The sequence below is a fragment of the Stenella coeruleoalba genome (assembly GCF_951394435.1).
Source record: "Stenella coeruleoalba genome assembly, chromosome: 5".
Lineage (NCBI taxonomy): Eukaryota > Metazoa > Chordata > Mammalia > Artiodactyla > Delphinidae > Stenella > Stenella coeruleoalba.
Window position 1 is genome coordinate 76,124,456 of NC_137150.1, and position 26,376 is coordinate 76,150,831.

The 26,376-nt window shown below is 50.6% G+C and overlaps 1 protein-coding gene across 2 annotated transcripts in view; it reads left to right on the top strand.

The window, feature by feature from the left end:
- ADCY5 (adenylate cyclase 5) overlaps positions 1-26,376 on the top strand; it is a 155,383-nt gene that overhangs the window by 115,240 nt on the left and 13,767 nt on the right. Inside the window, exons 9-16 of one of the 2 annotated variants that reach the window (XM_079922594.1) lie at positions 2,788-2,810; positions 3,752-3,896; positions 5,180-5,277; positions 8,755-8,842; positions 20,009-20,125; positions 20,562-20,726; positions 23,468-23,643; positions 25,741-25,770. In XM_079922594.1, coding sequence (XP_079778720.1) covers positions 2,788-2,810; positions 3,752-3,896; positions 5,180-5,277; positions 8,755-8,842; positions 20,009-20,125; positions 20,562-20,726; positions 23,468-23,643; positions 25,741-25,770 — 842 coding nt within the window. The remainder of the gene's footprint in view (positions 1-2,787; positions 2,811-3,751; positions 3,897-5,179; positions 5,278-8,754; positions 8,843-20,008; positions 20,126-20,561; positions 20,727-23,467; positions 23,644-25,740; positions 25,771-26,376) is intronic. The other variant, XM_079922595.1, reaches the window with a different exon arrangement.

Consider the following 26,376-nt stretch of genomic DNA (forward strand, 5'->3'; position numbering starts at 1 on the left):
TATAAATTTTGTAGATTAATCCTTTGTCAGTTACTTCATTTGCAAATATTTTATCCCATTCTGAGGGTTGTCTTTTGGTCTTATTTATGGTTTCCTTTGCTGTGCAAAAGCTTTGAAGTTTCATGAGGTCCCATTTGTTTATTTTTGTTTTTATTTCCATTTCCCTAGGAGGTGGGTCAAAAAGGATCTTGCTGTGATTTATGTCATAGAGTGTCCTGCCTATATTTTCCTCTAAGAGTTTGATAGTTTCTGGCCTTACATTTATGTCTTTAATCCATTTTGAGCTTATTTTTGTGTATGGTGTTAGGGAGTGATCTAATCCCATACTTTTACATGTACCTGTCCAGTTTTCCCAGCACCACTTATTGAAGATGCTGTCCTTTCTCCACTGTACATTCCTGCCTCCTTTATCAAAGATAAGGTGACCATATGTGCGTGGGTTTATCTCTGGGCTTTCTATCCTGTTCCATTGATCTATCTTTCTGTTTTTGTGCCAGTACCATACTGTCTTGATTACTGTAGCTTTGTAGTATAGTCTGAAGTCAGGGAGCCTGATTCCTCCAGCTCCGGTTTTCATTCTCAAGATTGCTTTGGCTATTCGGGGTCTTTTGTGTTTCCATACAAATTGTGAACTTTTTTGTTCTAGTTCTGTGAAAAAATTCCAGTGGTAGTTTGATAGGGATTGCATTGAATCTGTAGATTGCTTCGGGTAGTAGAGTCATTTTCAGGCAGATTCTTAACCACTGCGCCACCAGGGACGTTCTCTAAGGTTCTTTATTAATAAAAAGGTTGACGGGAGATCGTATGTGGACTCCTGCTCATCTAACCAGGCTCGGGTAAGCTGTGCATTCTTCAGAGGCGGCAGGCTGGGTCCAAGTGTTCCCCACAGCAGCTTTGCCAGGGCAGGCGTGCAAACCGGAGTCTGCACCTCAGTGTGGACGAGCAGAGGGGCCCACGGCCTCTGGTCTTGCTGTAGGTCAGAAGGAGAGGACTCAGGGACCAAACAGAAGCACTGAGCTGAGCTGCTCTCCAGAAGTGCGGAGGCACAACGGCAGGAACCCATCTGAGTGTCCTCCTTGCTGGCTGGGGACCGTTGTCCTAGGACTAGAAAGCAGGTCGGGGGACTGGAACCCAGTCTGCTGGCCTGTGTTCTTAAAGGCCCTTTGCCATGGTTTATCCACCAAAGTGTTCCCTGACTGCGGTCAGTTCACCACCCCAGCCCGGCACCCAGGAAGCCTAGAGCGGACCTGGCCCCCAACACCAGCCCCTGCATACCACCAAAGGAGCACTGGAGGAAGTCCGAGACAGGTTCATTAGACACATTTCAGGTATAGTTCTGAGCTGTAGAGACCAGCGTAGGCATAATGTGGCTTGGATGTCCTCCGAGTAAAATCGTTGCTGGCCCCTGGGGTGGAGATCAGCGGGCCAGCCCCTCGCCATGGTCCACAGAGACTGGCCTGTCCAGACTCTCTGCCGCCCACTCGAGCTTGTGCCCTAGAGATCCTGCCTGCCCCCAGATGGGGCACTCACATGAGAGACCCCAACTCCTCTAGCCTCGAGTGGGGACAGTGAGGTGGGCGGGGCCCTGCAGCCTGGACCGAGGGCTTGGTGATTCTCAGAGGACGAGGAGAAAGGAAGACAGCCACTGGGCAGCCCGGGAGGAGCTCAGAGCCCACGGCTGGGCACTTGGATGTGGCACTAGGGGCTGCCAAGGCCCCTGGGAGCCTTGAGCTGGTGAGGAGAAGAGACAGCACCTCAGTGCCCACGGGCCCCACGTCTGTTTCGGAGCCCGGCAGCTCCGGCTCGTGGAGAGCATCGTAAACCCCACTCCTCAGTGGGAATGAAGAGAGCTGTGTTCATTTGGGGTTTGGGTTCCCCCGACATTTGCCAAGCCCCCTGGCTGCCCAGCAGCGTGTTCCATGCTGGGCCACAGGGACAAGAGGCCGCCCTCTGTCCTTGTCTTGGCAACCTGAAGCCGCCTGTCCTGGGGTGCTTGTGCCTCCCCCACTGCCTCCCTGATCCCACCCCTTCCCATTTTAGAGGCCCCTCCCTCCATTCTGCCACAGTTGGTCAGACCCTGACACACTTCTGTCCTTTATAGATGAACTCTAGGTAGGGCCTTGAGTTTGGCAACCAGTAAGGGCCCTTCCCACCCTCACCCCTGCCCTGTGTGTGTGAACATCAGAACAGTAATCAAACCAGGGCAGGCAGGTTCCTCACCTCCTGGGTCCCCAGCCAGCTCCAGCCTTAGAAGAACACATTGGTTCTCCGATACCAGAAGAGCTGTTGCAGGTAACCAGAGTTTAGTTTTCTTAAGCTCAAAACTTGTGAAGTCCCAGGAGATTTTATGTGTGCTTGGCGGGAGTTGGGGGTGTGTGAGTGTGCATGAGCTGTGTGTGTGCACAGGTGTGCACAGGCGTGTGGGATTGCTCGGCCTGGCAGTGTCTCTTATTTCCGAGTAGGTGGCAGAATTGGGAGGGGACCCACCAAGCCCAGGGTCCAGGAGGAGGGTGAAGGAAGGTCTGGGGAATGACAAGGAATTGGGTATGGGGACACGAAGAGCTTAGACTCATGGATTTTGCCAGTGGATGAAGTAAAATCACAGTGCGCCTGTGAGCACTGTGGAGCCTGTCCCCAACCCAGCTGTATTTGCCAAATGAAGGAAGGAGGGGATGACTGAGTGACAGTGCTCTCTGTGACCTGTGAGAGGGGATGCGCTGCAGCCTCCCCGTTTCATCCCCTTGGTTCTCATCCTCCTCTCCTCCTCTCTCCGTCCCTCTCTTTTAGGGCTTTGAAGATCCCAAGGACAAGTGAGTAACCTGTCCTTCTTCACTTGAGCTCCCTCGGCCTGGGGGACGTCTCCAAATCTGCCTGGAGCTCAGTTTCCGTACTCCATGGAGGAGGAGCCCAGGTCTTGCAGTCTTGGCTGGGAGTGAACAGAGCCCACTGCACCTGAGAGACGAGCAGCCCGGGAGCCCAGGCCCCCGGCAGAGAGGCTGGGCCTGGGCATCCCCCATTTATAATCTCCACTCCACGCACACACACACGTATGCACACACAACTACACACAACACACTCAGCACACGCATGTGCACGCGCGCACACACACACGCGCGGCTCCCAGGAAGATGCAGGCTTTGCACATTGGTCGCCAGCGCCTGGCCACGTCCCAGCACCCTGAAGGAATATGCCTGTCTCTCTCCTCCACTCCCCAGTCTCAGGGGCTGTCAGAAATCCCACTCGAGGACTGGGCTCCACGCTACAAGTAGAGTGTTTAGTTCAGCACCCAAAGATTGTGAAACGTGCTTCCCAGAGAGTCCCCTGGGCCAGGCGAGAGCAGCCAGGTGGCTCCCAGGCCCTGCGGCAGAGGTCTTGCCTCCTGGTCTCAGCCTTCAATTCAGGATGACAGTACAGCTAGAGAGTGAAGAGCAGAGCCTGTTACCTGTAGGGGAAAAACAAACCCTTGAGAATAATTCATATTATCATTATCATTTAATAATACATCAATAGGGTTAGAAAATCCTTATTGTCAGTGAGGCCCCCCCAGCCCGCGGGTCTGAGCCTTGGGCAGTGTTCTGCGCATGTGAGTACTCGGGCTTCTGGCCCGTCCTGGTGTCAATCCCAGCTTCCCCACCCCTTATTAGAGCTGATCAAGCCCCTCTGATGGGTCCGGGTGTGCAGGCTGAGCCGGCCCCCTAGCGGCGCCCCCTGGTGGTCAGCCTGTCTTGTGTCTGCACCCCTTGCTCCCCAGGAACGCCCAGGAAAGTGCGAACCCTGAGGATGAAGTGGATGAATTTCTGGGCCGTGCCATTGACGCCAGGAGCATCGACAGGCTACGATCTGAGCATGTTCGCAAGTTCCTCTTGACCTTCAGGGAGCCTGACTTAGAGAAGAAGGTACAGCACCCTGGGGGGGACCACCCCCCACCCCCACACCCCTACCCTGGTGCAGAACCAGGACCAAGGGGAGGGAAAGGAGGCAACAGGACGGCTCCCTCCCCTGTCTCCGCCCTGGAAAGAGCTCCTTCTTGTCACTTCCATTTCCCGGCTCTGATGCTGCCCTACCCAGGAAATGGGGGTTTTAGGGAGACTTCCTTGGTGGAAAAGGATACATCTTAATTTGTTTGTGTCTCAGTTTCCTTATCTGGGAAATGGGGATTTTTAACATACCTACCTCATGGTGTCATAGTGAGGATTAAACATCCATATATGTAAAACACGTGAAACAGTACCTGCCACATAGTAGGTGTTCAATAAACACTGCTATTTGTATTATTTTATTGCTATTGTTATTATTATTATAGTTTCCAATGGACCATCCAGCTGCCTTTGGCACACTGGAAACTCAGAGTATTAGAGTTGGAAGGGGCAGTCAAGAGCTCTTTGTCCTGTCTCCTTTAATTGTGACTGAGAAAATAAAGCTCAGAGTATCTGGGTGACTTGCTCTAGGCCACCCAGTGAAGTAGTGACAGAGCCAGAACAAGACCCTGGTCCAGGGTCTTTGCTACATGTCACAGAGTCTCCCTTGTGTTCCGTCAACATGGGCTCCTGTGAACTCATGCCGTGGTCAAATGAGGCACGCCTAATCAGGAGGGAAGAATTATGGGAAGGGAACTTAGTCTGTTTACCAGCATAAATGGAACTGACTCATGGATTACCCTCTCTGGGTGACTCTGCCAGCACGGCCATTTGTGCAGCTGGTTGGTGTCGTGGGGAGGGTGGGGGCTGGGAGTCAGGACCTTGGAGATGAGCTCTGTGACACTGGACGAGTTGAGTGACCTCTCTGATCCTCAGCTCGCTCATCTCTGAAGTAGAAACAGCAGCAGTCCTGTGCCTATTTCCTGGGGCTCTTGTGAGGATGTGCAGTGATGGTTGCAAGCCCCAGCACGCGTTCTGGTGTGTAGTTCGTGCTCAGGAATGTGAGCCATGATCATTATGAGTTATTCTCATGGTGACCCAGCCTGCAGAGTTTCTGGTTTAGCATAATTCAACAGCCCTCCCCACAGGCACCACCATGTAGTGAGTGGACTGGTTTCTTGAGAGCTAAGGCTAGTGCTGGTTCTCGACTGGGTCTTCCAAGTCTTGGGAGCGTGCTGTCCCAGGTGTGTCTGGGGTGGAGGGGGGCTGGAACAGACAGGGCCAGGTGCCTCCGCCCACTCACCCTGCCCATGTCCTCTCAGTACTCCAAGCAGGTGGATGACCGATTCGGTGCCTACGTGGCATGTGCCTCGCTCGTCTTCCTCTTCATCTGCTTTGTCCAGATCACCATTGTGCCCCAGTAAGTACCCCATCCCTCCCGGGCTCCCTCTTCTGGCTGCAGGGGCTCCAGGGGTGGGAGGGGAGGTCATGTAGGAGAGCAGAGGTGGGAGTCTGAGCTGAATTTGCTCAGACAGGGAGAAAGGTTTACAGTCTTGTCCTCAGTGAGACCAGGAAGCCAAGAGTCTGCCTGCCCCATGATGGGTAGGCCATATGCTCGTTGCAGGTGGAAAACTTCTGTCTGGGCACTGCCTAGCGCACGGGAGACCCCTTCTCTCCACTTCATCCCATTTTAACGCAGACCACTGTTGCCCATTGAGCCACCCAAAGTATTCACCAAGCTGGTTTCTGCATGACCTTTGGTTCTTGCAAAAAAACAGTATATCTTCAAAAAATAAGGGTTTTATGCTATTCCAGATATTTCAAAGAATGGATTTCAGATTCTGAAGACTTTTCTCTAAGAGGTGTTCCTGAAATCTTCTGAGGACTGGCTGTGTCACTGAGAGAGGCCTGTGGCTTCCAAGGGGACCCCTCTGAAATGGGCTGTTGGACATGAAATGTTTGTTAGGTAGTCATTCACAGTAGGGTCACAGCTAAGTGAGAAAGATAACCTCTCCATGTATGTATGTGTGTGTATATATATGTATATATGCACATATATATATATATACACATATTTTTTTACTTTTTATTATGCAATATTTCAAACATACAGAAACATAAAGTAATTAATATAATCAACACTCATCCCCTAGATAGAACAATTGTTCTTTTTAAAAATTATTTATTTATTTATTTATTTATTTTTGGCTGTGTTGGGTCTTCGTTGCTGCGTGCAGGGGGTTTTCTCTAGTTGCGGCGAGCAGGGGCTACTCTTTGTTGCAGTGCGCGGGCTCCTCATTGCGGTGGCTTCTCTTGTTGCAGAGCATGGGCTCCAGGTGCACGGGCTTCAGTAGTTGTGGCACGTGGGCTCAGTAGTTGCAGCTCGCAGGTTCTAGAGCACAGGCTCAGTAGTTGTGGCGCACGGGCTTAGTTGCTCCACGGCATGTGGGATCTTCCCAGACCAGGGTTTGAATCTGTGTCCTCTGCTTTGGCAGGTGGATTCTTAACCATTACACCACCAGGGAAGTCCCAGAACAATTGTTAATATTTTGAAAGATTTTTTTATCTATCTTTTTCTGATTTTTTTAATTGAAGTATAGTTGCTTTAGAATGTTGTGTTAGTTACAGGTATATTTCTGATTTTTTAAGGTAAATTTTAGACACAAGGACATTTTGCCCCTAAACACGTCAATAGACACCTGTTTTAATGGCACTTTGCTTCTTAACCACAATGCTTTATGTACCAAACAAAACTAACCCCAGTTCCTCTATAATCATCTAATACCAAGTCTGTATTCAAATCTCCCAAACTGTCCCCCTAAATGTCTTCTACTCTTAGTTTATTCATAGCCAGGATCTACTCAAGATCCACTGGATGCGTTTGGTTATGTCTCATAAATCTAACTTAATCTGGAAGAGTCCCCTCACTCCAACACCTTCTGTTTTTCATTTTGAAATAATTATAGACTTAGAGAAAGGGCACAAAAGTACCACGGGGAGTTTCTGTACATCCTTCATCCAATTTCCCGTGCTATTGACAACTTATATAACTGCAGTAATCAAAATCAGGAAATAACACTGCAATGATATATGAACTAATCTGTAGGCTGTGTTCTGATTTCATCAGCATTCCCCCAAATGTCCTTTCTGTGTTCCAAGAGCTGGGCCAGGGCCCCACATTGGATTTAGCTGCTGTAGCTCCTTAGTCCCCTCCCATCTGTGGTGCTTCCTTGGCCTTTACTTACCTCTCATGGCCTTGGCACTTCCGATAAGTACTGGCTAATTAAAGTGTGGACTCTCTCAAATCGGATTTGTCTGATGCTTTTTCATGATTGGATGGAGGTTATGTATTTTTCACAAGAATCCCACAGGAGTGGCGTGTCCTGCTCGGGGCATCACATCAGGAGGTGCGTGGCGTGGGCATGTCTTATCACTCAGTGCCTTTTATTTTTAATGGCACCTTATCGTTGAAGAGATGGCCCTTGCGTTTGTGTCTGCTATGACCCTGTCAGGATACCACAGGTGAAAACCAGACACTGGCAGCCAGCTGCACCCTGGCTATGCAGTTAATGTCCGTTGCCCCTGCACTGAGACCGTGCAGAGCTGGTGGGATTGTGGGTCTTTGCTGTCATAGGACTCATTTTCTGTATTGAAATGGAGCTATAGGTATAATAAGCAACCTAGACTTTCCGTCCCATTGCAGCTGAGAGTCCCCTTCACTTGGGGGCATAATCCTGCCTCTTTGCTGCTTCTCCTTTCCGTAGCGTGGCTTGGGGCCGGGTTATACCAGATCCCTGCTCTGCCCGCAGTAGCTTCACTCCCTCCTCTGGCCACAGCTCCGAGCTGCTAAGGCATGGATGGAGGTCGTTCTCTGGCCGTCCTCTCTCCAGGGAAGCCTTAAAAGCTACTTGAAAGGTCTTTCTTTCCCTCTGAAGAGAGTTCTCTCCCCTGCTCTGTTTGTTTCAGGCAGCTAAGTGCCGGCTTCTGGGGGAGCCTGGAACAAAGATGCCTCCCTAGAGGCCTTCACCTGCCTTCTTGTGTCCTCCACTTGCCTTTAACCTGCTGACAACACCTGTCATGTCAGGCTGTCGCACTCCCTGAGAGGGAGAAGGGGTTTCTGGGGCCTCCTGTGGTTGGCAGGGAGTGCTGTGCCTCGACCGGCCCCTGCCCCAGGAGGGCCACAGCGGGCTCCGGATGGAAAGTCACTTGCAGTTCTTTCGCCCGAGGATACTAGCCCTTTGTGAACATTGAGCTCACCTGTGATCTGCCTCTGTGAGGAGGGGCAGCAGGAGATCCTTGCAGTTTTTACGGTTGTTGTTGAGCTGGGTTGGGAATAGGGGAACAGAAGCTGAACAGGACTTGTGCGTCTGGCAAGTAGGAAGGGGACAGGGTTTAGGGACTCTGCCCTCCAAAGGGACATGTCACTGCTGTTTCTCAGAGTAGCTGGTTGGGCTGTTGACAAATGCATTTCTATAAAGGATGGCCATTTATCAAACCAGTGTTCAGCCTTCAGAGTTACTTGTCAGGCCATAAGTGACTACCTAGAGAGAACAGCCAGGTGATTTTTAAAATGGGTCCTTCCAGGCTAAATGAAGTGAGTCTATGGATAGCTAAGAATTAGGCAAAATATTGGGCAGGTGTCACCCCGTTCTTCGTTTGGCTCCTGTGTGGGCTATGCTCCCCCAGGAAAGTGACAAGACCGGGAGGAAGGGCAGGAGCCACACCGTTACGGAGGCAGGTTCCGAATCGGTTCTCAAGGCTCAGTAATCCCTCCTCAGTGAGTCAGGGGCCGGGCACCCAAGACTGGGCAGGAGGTGCAGCAGAAATGGAGCAAATTCTGCTTCCTGCGTGGGGCGTCTCAGAGCCCCAGAATTCCCCACCTCCTCTCTCCTTCCAGCTCCGTGTTCATGTTGAGTTTCTACCTGACCTGTTTCCTGCTGCTGACCTTGGTGGTATTTGTGTCCGTGATCTACTCCTGCGTGAAGGTGAGTCCAGCTTATACCTGAACCCCGGTTGCCTTCTTCCCGCCCTTCCCAGCCCACTGATAGGGCCCCTCCCAGGGGCTGGAGAGCCACACCCGGGATCCAGGTGCCTGATGCTGGATCACAGCTCTTGATTGGCATTCGCAGCAAGCCAGACTGCAGGGGGCGTAGTTTGTCCGAGGAGCCTTATTTGTACTGGCTGTTTCAGTTAGCCTTTGCAAATCTCTGCAAGAAGATACTGTTGCTGTCTCTTCTGTCTGTCCCCTGGGTATCAGGTAGGCCAAAGGAAGGGCACGTAGCACAATGCCTGGCACAGAGCAGTGGTCAATAAACATTTGCTGAAAGAATGAGTGTGAAAGGGATCGCTCTTGCCACCCCTTCTCTGTTCCAATGTGCCCTGGAAATGGCCCTGGAGGGAGGCCATAGAGATGATGGCTTTTGAGCTGCCCATCATATAGATGAGAGGGAGACCCAGAGTGGTTCATTGTTTCAGACAGGGCCACACAGCTAGTAGCATGGGCGTGAGACCCTGTCCTGTGTTCTTCTCCCACGCCACCTCTTAGGCATGCTGTGTTGCCATCCAAGCTGTGTCCTTCAAGGGGACCTGACCACAGGTCACTAGGGTCTGTTGTAGAAATCACTCAGGTTCCTGTTTGCCTTGCCCACCAAGCCTCTTCCTCAGTTCCTTCGCCACTGGTTTAAGAATTCCCATGGGCCTTCCCTGGCGGTCCAGTGGTGGGACTTTGCCTTCCAATGCCGGGCGGGGGGGGCGGGGGCAGGGGCGTGGGATGGTGCAGGTTCGATCCCTTTTCCGGGAGCTGAGATCCCACGTGCCTCACGGCCAAAGAACCAAAACAAAAAAACAGAAGCAATATTGTAACAAAAATTCAATAAAGACTTAAAAAATGGTCCACATCAAAAAAAAAAAAAAAAGAATTCCCTGATGGGGCCAGGCTGGTTCCAGAAACCTCTCTGTCCCAGCAGAGACAAGCTCTTTCTAGCTTCTGCTGTAACCATTTCTCTGCTCCTCCCTGACACTCACTTGGAGCAAGCCCCTGGGGGGCCCAGGCCCTGCCAGCACTCCCTACACCCTCTGCGGTGGGCACCGTGTTCTCCTTCCTGGGGGATTGGACCTTTGTCATCTCCAAAGTCCCCTTTCTCGCTCCATCCTCCAAACAGAGTCCTTCATTAGGCTGTAAACTGTTTAATCACCTGATGGTCAAGATCTTGGTGGACTGATTGTCAGAACTGGAAGGACCTTAGAAGCATCTAGTGTGCTGCAGTGTGCCCCTGAGCAGGTGCAGAGGTGGATGCCCAGAGAGGGGCAGGACCGGCCGGGGTCACTCGGCACGTTGAGCAGTGTGCTTAGCCAGTTCCTTCGCTGCATCGTAGGGGTTAATCCTGGCTCCCTGCCTCTCCACCAGTTCCTTCCTCAAGGCTATGACCTCCCTCCTGCTCTGTGTTCAGTCTCTCTTGCCTTTTGGTCTTGCCGTTGTCAGGCACCCCAGCCTGCTTTTCCCCCGGTGGACGGTCCCACCTTCTTCCTCCCATGGCTGTAAAAGCGCGCCGTACATTCACAAGAGCCAAAAGGTGGAAAAAACCCAGGTATCCATTAACAAAGGGGTCCCCACCCCCCGGGCCTCGGACTTCCACGGCCTGTTAGGAACCAGGCCGCACAGCAGGAGGTGAGTGGCTGATGAGACAGCGAAGCTGCATCTGCGGCTCCCCATGGCTCGCAGTACCGCCTGAACCCTCGCTTGCATTAGCTCCTGAACAATCCCCCCCAACCCCGTCCGTGGAAGAACTGTCTCCCACGAAACCGGTCCCTGGTGCCAAAAAGGTTGGGGACCGCTGCATTAACAGATGAACGAACAAACAAAAGTGCTATGTCTGTACAATGGAATATTGTTCTACCATAAAAAGGACTGAGATTCTGACACATGCTCCGACATGGATGAACCTTGAAGACATTACGCTAAGTGAAAGAAGCCAGACACAAAAGGGCATATACTGTATGATGCCAGTTGTATGAAATATCTATTCTAGACAAATTCATAGGGACAAAAAGTAGACTGCAGGGTAGCCTGGGCAGGGGGAGGGGGAGTGGAGAGTTACTGCTTCTTGGGTACAGAGCTTCCGTTCGGAGTGATGAAAGGGTTTTGGAAATAAATAGCAGTGATGGTTTCACAACACCGTGCAAGTAATTCACGCCACTGAATGGTACACTTAAAAAATGGTTAAATTGGCACATTTACGTTATATATATCTTACCACAGTAAAACAACCTAACAAAAAGCGTACCATAGCTAAAAGGCCCTCTTAAACGTTCTTTGGGTGAACACTCAAAAAGAATCTTAAGTTATAAACTGAGTCAAAGTCATTGTTTTGTTTGTTCATCTGAGGCACTTAAGTAGGCTGTTCAAATCAGAATCAAAGCTATCTGTTGTTTACAAGTTGTAAACTGGAGCCGAGCTTCTCTCTTTTCTGTTAGCTGCTTTGGTGAACCTGAGCTTCGTGGACTGCATTTGGTTTGTGTTGCCTGACTTGCGTGTGTATCTGCTGGTGGGAGAAGAGAAGGAAGCAGAGGGGGAGGAGGTGGGGAGGGGAGGGGACGGGCCCGGCCTGCACTGGCCATTTTAAGTTAGTTCCTGGGTCTAGTGAATTCTTTTTGCCACTGTTAGAGATTATTTATAAAAGTCATTCCTGCCTCCTTGTGTTTTATAGAATCGACCTATTTTGTAATCAGTGTCACAGTCAATAATCTTGTTCTCAATTCCTTCGTCCAGCCCAGTGATCTTTCTGATGGCTCTGAGGCCTCAGTTTCCCAAGGGGGGGGCCGGTGGATGGAACACTCCCCTCCCTGCCTGACTCCATTCTGCCCACCTCCCCACACCCTTCCCACCAGAGGAGCCTGCTTCTTCCATCTTGCAGTTGTAGAGCTTCTGTAAGGAGTTTGTTTATAAAAAAAGTGCTCTGTGACTTACCAAGCCTGAAACCTGCTCATCTGGACCAAAAGTTGAAGAGACACTAATACCCATCTTGGGCTCCTAGCTGTGTGCTTCTCTCACAGTCTCTGAGAAGCCATTGTCTCAGCATTTATCCACTCTCTGGAAAGTAGACCCCGACCTGAGCAATTGTTTGTAGCGTGAACTCCTCTTCCAGTTAATAATCAGTCTTCTTTCCTCTTTGTGTTGTGGATTAACTGCATAGTAAGATGTGAAAGGGGTAAGTCTCCCTTTTGGCATCTCTGCAGCAGGGCGGCCTGGCCCCCCTTCCCCTGTCACACTGCCTGCAGGCCGACTGACTGAAAGTTGATTGTATCACCTTTTCAGGTACTGCTGTGAAGCTGACTGGACTGGAATTTTCAGTGTCATTCTGTTTCTCCCTGTGAAAAGATTTGCCAGAACTCAGACATTTTTCATCTGATTTCCACAATTTCTCAGAAGTCATGCCTAGTGGCTTTCCGATGAGATACAGCAGTTCCTAAATTACCCCTGCCTGCTATGGGCTCCGCAGGTCCAAAGCCAAACAGTTCTGTCAGACGTGGTCTCTTTCTCTGTTTCATTTACTTTTCCAGTTCCCCAAAACAACTTGGACTTACTTTCTTAAATCATCCATATTTTATCCTTTTCGAAGAGAGAAACATGAAGAAAGTGTGGTCTGAGTTAGTCAACGTAGTCGTCTTAGCTGTCTGTCAGGGAGCAATTCCTGGGTCCTTTCTGCTTTTCTGAAATGTACGGCTCACCGAAGGCTCTGATTGTTTTTTCCATCTTGGGCCTGTATGATCTTTTCCTGACACAGCTTGACCCAGGTCACACACACACCCCTAGATTTCTCAGAGCATCAGCTGCCCTCTGGAGCCCCTCTGTCTCTGGGATGCCTTGTCCTAGGGATCCTCCCCTGAGCGTGTCCTTCTGGTGAAGCTGTCTTAGAGGGCCAGTCTGAACATCTGCACACACCACTCCTTCCTTCCCTTGGCATTGGTGCTCATCTGGGCTCCAGAGCTGCTTTCATCAGAGAAAACCATGCTAAATCCCTTCTTGCCGTCACATGTGGTCCCCAAACTCAGAGAATCTCAAATTGGTAGGGGCCCGAACAGTGAGGCAGCCCAGACACCCTCCTGAGGCGGAACCCCTTTGCATAACCCTGCAAGGGGTGGGCCAGCCTCTGCCGTGTCAGCTCACGTCTCCTGAGTGCAGCCCCTTCCCTCCTTGGCCAGCTCTAACTGCTCTGTCAGGCCCCCTGTGGCTTCTGCCCCCTCATCCTGTGAGGCAGCTCAGGCCTGCCCCTGACAGTGCCAGCACTTCTGCTGCCACCGCCCACGTAGGTGGAAGAGAGTGGCTCCCTTCTGTCCCCGCACTTGACTGGGCCCCCTTGCTCTCCAGTGGCTCATTAGCACGTTCTCACTCAGAAGGCCAAACTCTGCTTTCCTGCAGTTCGGGGGTTGGGTACAGACAGGCCCAGAAGGAGTACTCAGCTACAGGGCCGCGCATGTGTGTGTGTGTGCGTGTGTGTGCGTGTGTGCGTGTGCGTGTGCATGTTTAAATCTCTTTCATCTTCTAGGCCGCTGGCTCCCTCTTGGCTTGTCTCCCACTGACCTCCTGGACCTGATTGTCTGACCTCCTGGAATCTGACCAGGGCTTCCTCTAGGCCCTTGTCTGCTCCGTGCAGTCACCTAAAAGCCTCCTCTCCTCTCCCCGAAGCCTGAAGCTAGCCAGGTCCCGCCTTGCCGGCTCTCCTTCCTACCACGCCCTCCTGACTCCCGTCCACAGCTTCTAAAACAGGGCCCTACTCCTCAACCAGTACCTCTCACCTCCCAGCTGGCCTCTGTCTTGTGACGACTTCGGAATCCCCACACTCCCCTTTCCAGAGGCTCGGGGTCACACTTTGTCCACTTGAAGAGGATGTGTTGCTGTCAGGTGCATGTTCGTTTGGGGGTGGAGAAGGCTTCATTTTCAGGAAGGAGATCTTAGGTTCCTCCCATGGCTTTTAAGTGAAGCCATCTTGGGTCCAGAGCCCAGCCATGCCACCTTGACCAGCGTTTCCCAAACCTTTAAGGTGGCTTTTATTATATCCACTTTGCAGATGAGGAAAATGAGGCTTCAAGCGGTTAGACAGCCTTCCCTAGGTCCCGGAGCTAAGAAGTGGTATCGCTGGGGTTTAAACCCAGATGGTTCTTGACTCCAGAGCCCACAGTCCTTCCTCTCCAGGACACTGCCTTTGTTAATATGTCCAGTTGAACGCTGAAAGGCCAGGTGATAAGAGCAGTAGTCAGCGTCTACTATGTCTTGTTCTGAAGTTTTCATATCTTTAAAAATATTTTTCTGAAGTAGGAGCCACTGCTTCATTTATTAACTCCTTGTCAGAAAGTCTGTTTTCTTACATTATATTGCTGTCAGATTTCATCACCTTATTTCATTCCTGCAATACCCTGGTCCCACGTGACAGACAGGGAGCCAGGACCCCAGGGAGGTCATTGATTTGCCTGGAGACTTCCTGAGAGGCCAGCATCAAAACTGTCCCTCGCCTCAGTCATGGTTTATTAATTGTGTTGCCATTCCCATTTTTCAAGTTGAATTGATTTGAATTAATCATATTGGGGTTGGAACTTTTTCTTTTAATTGATTCTTTTTCTGAGCTCTGATGGTGAACAGGCACTGAGCAATTGGTTTGCACAGACACGATTATCCTTCCAGAAAAATGCTCTCCAGGATCTGTATGCAGCTGTAGAGCAGCCCTGCGAGGAGATTCTACTCCAGGTGAAGAATTTTATTGTCCACACCGGGATTAGTAAAGGTGGGATTTGGGGTCAACATACAGGTGAACTTTTTGTTACAGGAGATGAGATACTCTATAAACCAGTGCCAGGGCAGGATGTCAAATCTTCTGGAGACTTCAAAAAGGCAGCAATTCCTGGGTTCCTGCTGAGACTTTAAGTCAAGAGCCGGTCTTTTGAAAGGGTGACAAGGGAAAATGGCTTGTAAAAAGGCAATGCATTGAGGTAATCACTCATTAGATGTTAGAGCTGTAGCAGCTGTCCCCAACCTTTTTGGCACCAGGGACTGGTTTCGTGGAAGACAATTTTTCCACGGGCGGGATGGGGGTGGGAGGGGCTGGCTCAAGCGGTAATGCGAGCGATGGGGAGCCCCAGATGAAGCTTCACTCGCTGGCCTGCCGCTCACCTCCTGCTGTGCGGCCCGGTTCCTAACAGGCCGGGGGTTGGGGACCCCTGAGCTATAGTATTCCAGGTTGGATTTTGTTTTAAAAGCCTGCAGTTCTTCTCTGGGTGGCCCCTGTGGGGCTCCTGGTCCCAGGTTCACCAGGAAGCCTGTGTGCATATACTGTTCCCCAACCACCTTCTATAAAGGCTTTACCATCTTCTAATAAGTTTTGTCTAAATCAAGTCATTACACTGGCGTTGAGAGAAGCCGTTCAATTGATGGATAGGGTGATCAGGACTGAAATGGTTTAAGCAACACGGGGGATGGGGGGATGAAATGGCAAAATTTTAAGCAGGCAAAGATTAGAAGCCATCTGTCATACCATTTCAGAGTAAGATCCTCATGCTAGTGCCAAAACACTTTCTACAGCTGTGAAACCAAAAATTCCTTTACTGAGAAACAAGGACTTTTGTTCTTATCGGCAACATAGCTCTTTAAAATGCAAATATTAAGTAAAATTTCTATCGAATTTAACAGCTTTCAAAGCACTTTCAAATGCATCATTTCATAACCACCCTGGAAAATCTACCACCCTGGAAGGTAGATATTCCCTGTTTACCAATAAGGAAACTCAGAGCCCTTGATGACTTCCCCAGGATCACACAGTAAGAAGCTGAGCAGGATTTTTTTTAATAAGTGCTTTATTGAGATATAATTCACATACCATAAAATTCACCTTTATAAAGGTTATAAAATTATAATTCAGTAGTTTTTACTATATTCATAAAGTTCTGCAACTATCACCACTAATTCCAGAACATTGTCATCATCCCCAGAAGAAGCCCCGTACCTTTCAGCAGTCACTCCTCATTCCCTGGTCCCTGTTCCCACAGCTCCTAGCAACCTCATATCTACTTCCTGTTTCTGTGAATGTGCCTGTTCTGGACATTTTGTATAAATGGAATCATACACTATGTGGCCTTTTGAGATTGGCTTCTTTCACTTAGCATATTTCAAGGTTCATTCATGATGTACTGTCTGACAGCGCTTTATTCCTTTTTATGGCCAAGTAATGTTCCATCATGTAGATATACCACATTTTGTTTATTCCTTCATCAGTTGATGGATATTTGGGTAGTTTCCACTTTCAGGCTGTTGTTAATAATGCTGCTATGAACATTTGTATACAAGGTTTTGTATGGACTTATGTTTTCAGTTCTCTTGGGTATGTACCTAAGAGTATAATTGTTGGGTCATATTTTGAGGAACTGAAAAGCTGTTTTTCAAAGCAGCTGCACTATTTTACGTTCCCACCAGCAGTGTACAAGGGTTCCAATTTCTCTATATCCTCACTAGCACCTGTTATTATCTGACTTTTTGATTATAGCCATCCTGGTGGATGCGAAGTGGTTGCTTTTGTTTTTGGTTTGCATTTCCCTGATGACTACTGATGTCAAATATCTTTTCATGTGCTTGTTGTCCATTTGTGTAGATTCTTTGGAGAAATGTCTATTCATAGTATTTGTGGGCTTTTTTTGTTTTGTTTTTGGCCACACCTCGTGGCTTGTGTGATCCCAGTTCCCTGACCAGGCCATGGCAGTGAAAGCCTGGAATCCTAACCACTAGGCCACCAGGAAACTCCCTGTTTGTCCATTTTTTAATTGGGTTATTTGTCTTTTCTTGTTGAGTTGTAAGAGTTCTGTGTATATTCTGGTTATAAGACCCTTATTAGATAATATGGTTTACAACAATTTTCTCCCATTCTGTGGGTTGTCTTTTCATTTTCCTTTTCCTAATCACTTTTAATTTATGGTAAAATATACATAATATAAATTTTTTATTTTTAAGTTTACAGTAGAGTGGCATTAAGTACATTCATGTTGTCGTGCAACCATCACCACTATCCATCTCCAGGACTTTTTTATCTTTCCAAACTGAAACTTTATACTCATTAAACAATAACTTCCCATTCTGCCCTCTTCCCTGGCAACCACCATTCTGCTTTCTGTCTCTATGAATTTGACTGCTCTGGGTACCTCAAAAAAATGGAATCATATAGTATTTGTCCTTTTGTGACTGGCTTCTTTCATAGTGTCTTCGAGGTGCCGTCCATGCTGTAGCGTGTTTCAGAATTTCATTCCTTTTCAAGGCTGGGTAATATTCCATTGTGTATGTATACCACATTTTGTTTACCCACTCATCCATAGCTGGACACTAGAGTTGCTTTAACCTTTTGGCTGTTGAAAATAATGCTGCTATAAACATGAGTGTGCCAATACCTGTATAAGCCCCTGCTTCCTATTCTTCTGGGTCTATACTCAGAAATGGAATTGCTGGATCATATGATAATTCTGTGTTTAATTTTTTAAGGAATCGTCATACTGTTTTCTACAGCAACTATATCATTTTACATAACTACCAGTGACAAACAAAGGTCCCAATTTCTCCACATCCTCACCAACACCTTTTTTACTTTCTTGATGGTGTTATTTGAAGGAAAAATTTTCAATTTTTTTTTTTTTTTTTTTTTTTGGCTGTGTTGGGTCTTCGTTTCTGTGCGAGGGCTTTCTCTAGTTGTGGCGAGCGGGGGCCACTCTTCATCGCGGTGCACGGACCTCTCACTATCGCGGCCTCTCTTGTTGCGGAGCACAGGCTCCAGACGCGCAGGCTCAGTAGTTGTGGCTCACGGGCCTAGTTGCTCCGCGGCATGTGGGATCTTCCCAGACCAGGGCTCGAACCCGTGTCCCCTGCATTGGCAGACAGATTCTCAACCACTGCGCCACCAGGGAAGCCCAAATTTTCAAAATTTTGATGAAGTCCAACTTATCTGTTTTTTCCTTTTTGCTTGTGCTTTTGGTGTCATATCTAAGAAACCATTGCCTAATCCAGTCACAGAGATTTACTTATGTATTTTCTTTTAAGACTTTTATAGTTTTAGCTCCTACATTTAGGTTTCTGATCCATTTCAAGTTAATTTTTGTATGTGGTGTGAGGTAAGCTCCAAATTCATTCTTTTGCATGTGGAGATACAGTTGTCTTAGCGCCATTTGTTGAAAAGACTATTCTTTCCCCATTCAGTTTTCTTGGCTACCTTGTCAAAATCAATCAATCGTAAAGGTAAGGGTTTATTTCTGGACTCTCACTCTATTCCATTGATCTCTATGTGTAGTAAAGCAATATTTTAATCCAAGCTTATGTTCTCCAAATCACACATGTCTTTTCTTCTGCCATGTTAGAGGGTTCAGTCAGAGTGCCTCCTTTATTACCCCAGAAGGAAGTGTTTTTTCAGAAGAATGCCACAGACTTGATGATGCATGAACACATCTGAGAGGCACCCCTGCTGGGGACATGGAGGTCCAAGGTCTTCACCACTCAGCCTAGAGCCTGAATGGCTTGCAGGCCTCTGCCACTGCTGCATTCCTTCTCTGTGGTCCCTTCTTTCCCTCTGCTGAATAGGAAGTGGCCTTGTTGGAAGGGTGGAGGAGGATTTGGGGTGGAAAGATATACTGCTTCCCTACATGCACGCCCAGCCCAAAGCCCAAGACTGAGGGGGTAAGCAGGGCACTTTCTTGGTGTCAAGAAGTATGAAGGGTCTGAGATTTGGTTTTACCCTAATGACAAGCTAATAAATTAGCTTGTTGCTGTTTCATAGATACTGGCAGACGTCACGAGACCCCTGGGTCAGAGACAAGAGACTTTATTACTCACAGCATAGCAAGCAGCACAAGCATCAGCATATTTGTGTTCGTTTCCCAAAGGCCCATGAGGGCAACCTGATGGGCCCATGTAGACGCCCTGCATGTAGTGAGTTTGGGTCACAGCTGAGGAACGCTGGACCAAGGGCCCGGCACTTAATGGCCTTAAACATTGTAGCACACTAGCCAGTCCTCTCCGCACTGGGAACGAGCAGTCACACCATGGTCCCAGTGTGTCCCCTTGCCTACGTAGCTGTCTGTGTGACCAGCTACAGAAACGCTCTGTATCAGAGGGTGGATAAACCTTGCAGTCTGGCGCTCTCAGCCAGAATGCGCAGGTGTGCTCAGGGGTCACACAGGCAAAGCCACGCCTAGAACCCGGGCCTCCAGGCTCTGGTGAGTGCTTTTTCCACCACCTTCGTCCGCCCTTAGGGGTTTCCAAAGGACGCATGGCATGCTTGCAGATCAGCCTTACCAGGAGGCATTAAGGTAGATAGGATGGGGGAAGCACGAATCCACTACTTCACTTTTCTGGGGTCTGTCAACTTCTTTTGTAGTCTAGGTTGCTTGGGAGATGAAGGGCACATGGGGGTCAAGGCCAAGTATATCAGATTTGGTAGACCCAATCATTTAATTACCAAAACCGCAGTGGGTCTTGAGTGGACATACAGTTTGTCTATCTGAAGGAAATACAGGGAGGATTAGGTGAGGGAAATGGCAGATCCATGGGCATCCTGCTGAAGAAAAGCTCACTTAATTCACACGACTGGGGCCCCGCTGTCCGCTTACACGCTGCTCTGCCCCCTTCTCACGTGCCCATCCCTTTCCTCCAGACCCCAGGTTCTCTCCAAGCCCTCAGACCCACAGCTCCCTACTTCTTCCCTGAAGCCTTCTGACCCTCCCTGGAAACGTTCTGGGCACCTCAATGTCTCCTTCACTCCCACCTCCTGCCCCTCCCTGATTGTAACTCCAAGCGGCCCAGCATTCACACAGCGGGTACATGTGCTTTTTTCTCTGCTTCCCCATTGGGGTGAAGGTAGCATCTTTCCTTTCGTCCTACCTCTCTTACCTGTGAGCTCCCCAGGTGGACCCCCTTCTGGCCAGCTGGAGAATCTGTGCTGTGGTTGGCCTGGAAGCGGGGGTGCAACGGTGCGAGGCTGGAGGCTCGCCCACAGGGAGGGGGTCAGGAAAGCCCCTGTGGTTCTGTTGGCGAGAGACAAAGGTGGGGAGGGCGTCCACCGAGCTCCTCTGTGGCGGTGTGCGGAGTCCACTGAATTCTGTTCCACGTCTGTCCTCCCTCTACCCCGCGACAGCTCTTCCCGGCCCCGCTGCAGAGGCTCTCCAGGAAGATCGTGCGGTCCAAGATGAACAGCACCCTGGTGGGCGTGTTCACCATCACCCTGGTGTTCCTGTCGGCTTTTGTCAACGTGGTGGGTGGCTCCACCTCCCCAGCACTTCCTCAGCCCATTGGGTGAAACCCAGTGGAGCCCTGTACCTCACAAGCATGGGCCGGGAGGAGACTTTCCCCCAGGCCCTGGCGTTCTCCCCCCTGGAGGTTCTTATTTGGGTCTCACCTTGGGTCTGGGATCAGATTTAGCTCCTAAAGCCTCTTACACAGCCTTATGTCCTCACTCTCGAGGCTGGAGGAGCCAGAGACTCAGGGAAGTATGCCCCAAGGGAGGTTTACAAGCCCTGCCCCGGGTAGCTGGGCAAATCCTGCCCGTTCCTCGGCCTCTTCCAGGCTCCTCTCCTGTCGCGGCCAGTGTCAGGCTGCACCTGAGGCGAGGCGGGATGGGCACCTGCTGCCTGTGGAGATGAGCTACCCTGGCCTGGTCCCCACAGGCTGACCCTCTCCTCCCCTACCAGTTCACGTGCAACTCCAAGGACCTGATTGGCTGCCTGGCGGACGAACACAACATCAGTGCCAGCCAGGTCAGCGCGTGCCACGTGGTGGAGTCAGCCGGCAACTACAGCCTGGGTGATGAGCGGGGCTTCTGCGGCAGCCCCTGGCCCAACTGCAACTTCCCCGAGGTACTGGGCAGGGAGGGACTGGACACGGATGGGGACCTGCCACCCCAGCCCTCTCTACCCTTGGCTACTCTGATGGACAGTCAGGGGCCCTCTGCCATTACAGAGACCTCCTTACCCCTCAGTCTCTCTCACTCTTTGTGCCAGACACCAGTGAACAAGGCCGACCTCCTCAGTATAGCAATAACGACAATAATAGCATAGCTATTGTTTATATGGTATTTACCATGTGCCAGACACTGTGCTAAGGGCTTCACATTTACTCATTTAATCCTCACAGCAACCCTATGACAAAGATACTATTTTATACAGATGACATTGAGGCACAGAGAGGTTAAGTAACTTGCCTAAGGTCACACAGCTAGTAAGTGGCAGAGCCAGAGCTCCCACCCAGGTCACCTAGCTTCAGAATTCTTGCTCTTAACCTGAAGGCAGAGCTGTTTTTCAGCCTCAGCAGCATTCCTGATATGGCCTCAGGAGGACCTGTCTGACCCCTCTGCCGTGGGTCAGAGCAGAGCGGAGCAAAGGGAACCCAATCCCAAACCAGTACTACCACCAAGTTCACGCATTCAAAGTATAATTCAGTAGCTTTTAGTATATTCACAAACTTGTGCAGCCATCATCATAATCTAATCTTAGAACATTTTTGTCACCCCAGAAAGAAATCACGTACCTACAGGCTATTGGGTTTGAAAAATGGCGAGAACCTTTCGAGAGCAGCGTGCATTAAGCGCCCACGGTATGCGAGGTGCTTCGTTCACCCTGCCGTGCTTCCTCAGGGAGCCGTTTTGCAGCGAGCAGCAGGGCCAGGCTTCCAGCCCAGGGTATCTGCTCCAAGCTTTGGGTGATTCCCACAACCCGGCTCCCTGACGGGGCTCACGTGAAACCTGTAAGATGGTGGCAGCTTTTGCCCTTTTCTGGGGAGAAAGCCCGTGCTTTCATCCAATTCCCAAAGGGCCCATGACTCATAACAAGGGTTCAGAACCGCAGTGAGGGCCCCGTGGGCTGTCACAGTGCTGGCCTCCCTCCCCCGCCCCAGGGAATGGACCCGATCCTACTCCCCTGTACACATGGGCAAGGAAACTCAGTGAGGGGTAGGGCTCACCCTCACCGGTGCTCACCTAGACCAGTTGTCCCTGGGCCCCCGCCAAGCCCTCCCTCTGCCCAGGCAGCCATGCTCCAGCACCCGCCCTCTGCTCCCCACCTCTCTCCCTCTCACATCTGGCCCACAGCCCACAGGAGCCGCTGCCTGAGGGCTGTTTGCTGAGAAGCAGAGGCTGGTTTTGGTCTTAGCACATGCGCCTTGGTGGTTGCTCCGTGGGAGAATGGGGGAACAAAGCAGTGGTGTCAGGGCCTGTTCTGGTTCCTCGTTTGTGGCAGATGGTTGGCTGGTCACCGACTTCAGCTCTCACCAGCCCGATCAATTTCAGGCCCTCAGATCCCAGGCCCTACCAGCTACAGACCCCTCGGGCTGACCCCATCCCACAAGTGTTGTTCTTTTTCAGCAGCTCCTCACAGACCCTGAGGTGGACCTCAGTATTATGCCTTGGCCTCCTGGATGTCTGGGCCCAGGGTCTGAATAGGAATCCAGGCTGGCGCTTGGGTTCCCCTCCCCATCCCGCAAGGACAGGACTATTATCCTTAGGGCTGATGTATCGGGTTGTGCCTTCCCTACTCCTTCCTCTGCCCCTTTCCTGCTGGTGACTTGAGGCTGGTCCCTCCCCCTCCCAACCACCAGGGACCTCTGCAGTCCCTCTCTGGGTTCCTGAAGGCCTAGGCAGAAGGGACTGCCCCACTGCCAGCCACCAAATTTGGCCCCCAGCCCAAGGCGGAGGCAGCGAACAGTGAGTCGCTCTGCCTGATGCAGAAATAACAATGCTAAAGGTAAAAGAGAAAAATAATAGTTGCTGACCTGACTAGGACTAGTGTCAGGGGACGACAGAGCAGAAGTCGACCTCTGAGATCACCCGGTTTGGCCCCTTGGTTGTCTGAGAAAGAAACTGAGGTTCAGAGACCAGGATTTCCCCAAAGTACGGGGAAGAGCACAGTCCCTCATCTGAAGCCTTTTGGGTCAGATATGTCGTGGACTTGGGAATTTTTCAGGTTTTAAAAGGTTACCTCACACCCCAGTGCAGTATGGGCAGCACCTGATAATGAAACACAGAAATATTTCTGCAGCAAAATGTATGAATAGTCACAGGAAGCAGGACAAAGGTGATAATTTGCATCGCATCAGTAGGTCAGTTTGGCCACCAAATAAGGTCAGTTCAGATGTTGCCACCACATGTCATGTTGCAGATCAGGGGCTGAGGCCTGCGGTCCCACAGTAATGGAGGGCACCATGCACTGTGCCAGGGGCTTCCTATTGTGTAATCATCACAGTAAGCCCATGAGATAGAAGGTTTTGCATATGGGGAAACTGAGGCTTAGGTTGACTAAATGGCTTAAGTCACACAAACAGTCCATAATGAATCAGGGCTGAAACTCAAGTCTGCCTGAGCCTGGAGCCCTGCTCTAACCATTGGGCAACACTGCTGGTAGTGGTTCTCCTCAGCCTGGAGCCCCACCTCCTGGTTCCTACCCAGGGCCACTCACACCACAGTACAAGTTTGCATCAGCAGAAGCATCCCCAGACCCTTGGTTTCACCTGAGGACAGCCCAAGACTGGAGGGATGCTGGGGGGCGGGGGCGGGGCCGGGGAGGGCGGGGCCCGGGGCGCTGAAGCCGCTGCCCTCTCTCCACAGTACTTCACCTACAGCGTGCTGCTCAGCCTGCTGGCCTGCTCCGTGTTCCTGCAGATCAGCTGCATCGGGAAGCTGGTGCTCATGCTGGCCATCGAGCTCATCTACGTGCTTGTCGTTGAGGTGCCCGGTGTCACGCTCTTTGACAATGCCGACCTACTGGTCACAGCCAACGCCATGTAGGTGGCACCCGCCTCGCGCTCTGCACGGGGTCTGGGGCATTGCAGAGAGGCAAGAAGAGCGGGAGGCTGGGTTCCTGGGCTGCAGGGGGCTTGCCAGGGGAGTGTTCTGTTGCTCCCAGCTCTGACCACCGGGGCAAAGCAACACAGTGTCTTGTTTCTTTCCCTCCATCCCTCCCCCAGTGGTGAGGGTGGCCTCAGAGCTACTAGGTCCCCTGTCCCTCTGCCTCCAGCCTCCTACTCAGTCCTGACCTCAGGCTTCAGTGAATTGTTCCTCTGTCCAGGGCAGCCTTTGATGACCTATTTCCACCTAACTGCCCTTGCGCCTCAGGCCCAGAGGGGTCAAGGTCCAACAGAGCTGGAAAGCAAGGTGTGTGCAAGCAAAAGAACAACCTTTGCTGTTCGTAGGCACTTGTCCTGCCTCGAACCAGACAGTTGGACATACATTATCCCTTTCATCCTCATAGCAACTCAGCAAAGTAGGCAGGGCCACCCTGGACGGTTGGGTAGTTTGTGCACTGCTCAAAGGCTCCTGGCTGTGATGGTGAGCAGTTAAATCCTACAGCCCAGAGGTGGCATGTATGGGGGTTGTGCCCCAGGCTATCTAGCTGGCAGTCAGCCTGGTCATATAGTGACAGATGTCAGATTTCCAGGGGAGGTAGCTCCGTGAGGGGAAAGAGCTCTGATCTTGGGTCAAATTGAGTTTGAATCTCAGCCTCAGACACACATTTGGCTATTTTTCCTGAACCTCATTATTTTTTCCCAGTAAACTGGGAATAGTAATACCTACAGTAGTAAGATGTATATAAAGTGCCTGATATGTAGTACCTTTCTCTTCCCATTACCATCCCCCCCACACACACATACATCAGGAAGAGCAAAACACGTGAGTGACAGGTCTGTGTCCCCTGAGAAAATGCAGTGAACTGTACTTTCTCTGAGTTAGAGGAAGGAATCCATTCATCCATCTATCCATTCACTGAAAAATATTTATTGAGGGCCTACCCTGTTCCAGGCACTGAGCTTGGCAGTGAAGGTACAGTCATGGATAAAATAGGCAATAACTCCAGGGTCAGAAATGTTACCTTCTTGTGCAGAGTATCGCCTGAGAAAAGGAAGATGTTGTGAAGGATCTAAGTCAGATGCAAGGAAGAACTTCTCCACAGCTGTGCAGGGCTGTGGGCAGATGACAGGGAGACGCTGTAGCATCATGAGCGGTGCAGGCTGCAGTCCCTTGGGGACAGGAGAGGGAGGAGGTCGACCCTTCTCCCTGTGGATCAGGGCGGGAGCTGGGAACTTTGCCTCCTCTTTCTCTCCTGCCCCACCCCTCCCCAGAGCCCCTCCACTCTTCCTGCTGAAGCAGTCACAGAGAATGGAGGTCCTTTCTGGGTTGGGCGACCCTGGTGTGGCTCTAGGGCAGCACTGTCCACTAGAAAACTCATGCAAGCCACAGATGTAATTTAAAATTTTCTAGTAGCTATATTAAAAAGGCAAAACAAGCAATTTTAATAATGTATTTATTTAACCAATATATTCAGAGTATTATTTTCATATATAGTCAGTTTAAAATGATTAATGGAATATTTGACATTTTTCCACACTAATTCTTTAAAACCTGGTATCTATTTTACACTTACAGGACATTTTAACCTGTACTAGCCACATTTTAAGCTCAGTAGCCACATGTAGCTAGTGGCTACCATACTGGACAGTGCAGGTGTAGTGTTTCTCCTCCTCCGGGTGGCAGCGACTGGCTGGGGTGGGAGAGGGGACAGGCTTCAGCCCAGGTGGATGTGCTGGGGGGGCCCCAGGCTCCCAGGTAAGGGCTGGGTGATTTGTGGTCATGGTGACCAGATGCTAATCGGGGCTGGCCTTTCTGCAAGCCTCCCATCCTGAAAGTGACCTTGGATTGGGAAGAGGGGTGCTGTGGCGGGGGGGTGGCAAAGGAGCAGCAGTGGTGGGGGCAGAAGTAGGAGGCGTGGGGAAGCAGAGCTGGGTGTAGAGGGGCACAGCAGGGCTGGGGGGCAGCAGAGCAGGCGTGGAGGCTGCTGATGCAGGGAGCAGCCCTGAACAGCCCTCCCCAACTCCTGTTCACAGAGACTTCAGCAACAATGGGACCTCCCAGTGGTGAGTTGAAGCTGTTTCTCCGAGTTCCCTGATACAACCCCTGCCTGCCCTTGGCACCGAGCAGCCAGAGGCCACCAGCGGTACCCAGGTGGGAGGGGGCCTTGGTGGCAAGGTGGGTGATGAAGGAGGAGGCCCTCCCCTCCCTTGGTACCAAGGGGGCCTCACTGGGTAGGTGTCCTTCTTTTATGATCTCTCTACCACCCCAAGATGATTTATAGACTCAGTGACCAAGGTCATCAGGATCCACAGGTCATTCCACAGGCCTCAAGCTCTCCCCAGGGGCATGCACGAGATCCTGGGTGCAGGAGAACAGGTGCCCCTTCTGCCACCAGAGGAGAGGAGCAGAGGAGAGGCCTGCAGGGTGTGTAGGTTAGGCCCTGCCTCGGGGCTGCTCCTGGGCAGGGAGTCTACACAGCCTTCAAGGTTTGGGTTCTCTGCTGGGACAGGAGCAGGGTCAGGGACAGCTGTTTTTATTGGGAGGATTAATAATGTTAACAGAAATATAGTCAGACAATAATAGCTACCAGTTTTGGATTTTCTACTGCTTGTCAGACACTGTACAAGGAGTTTGCATACAGTGTCTGTAATTCTTGCCACAATCTTGAA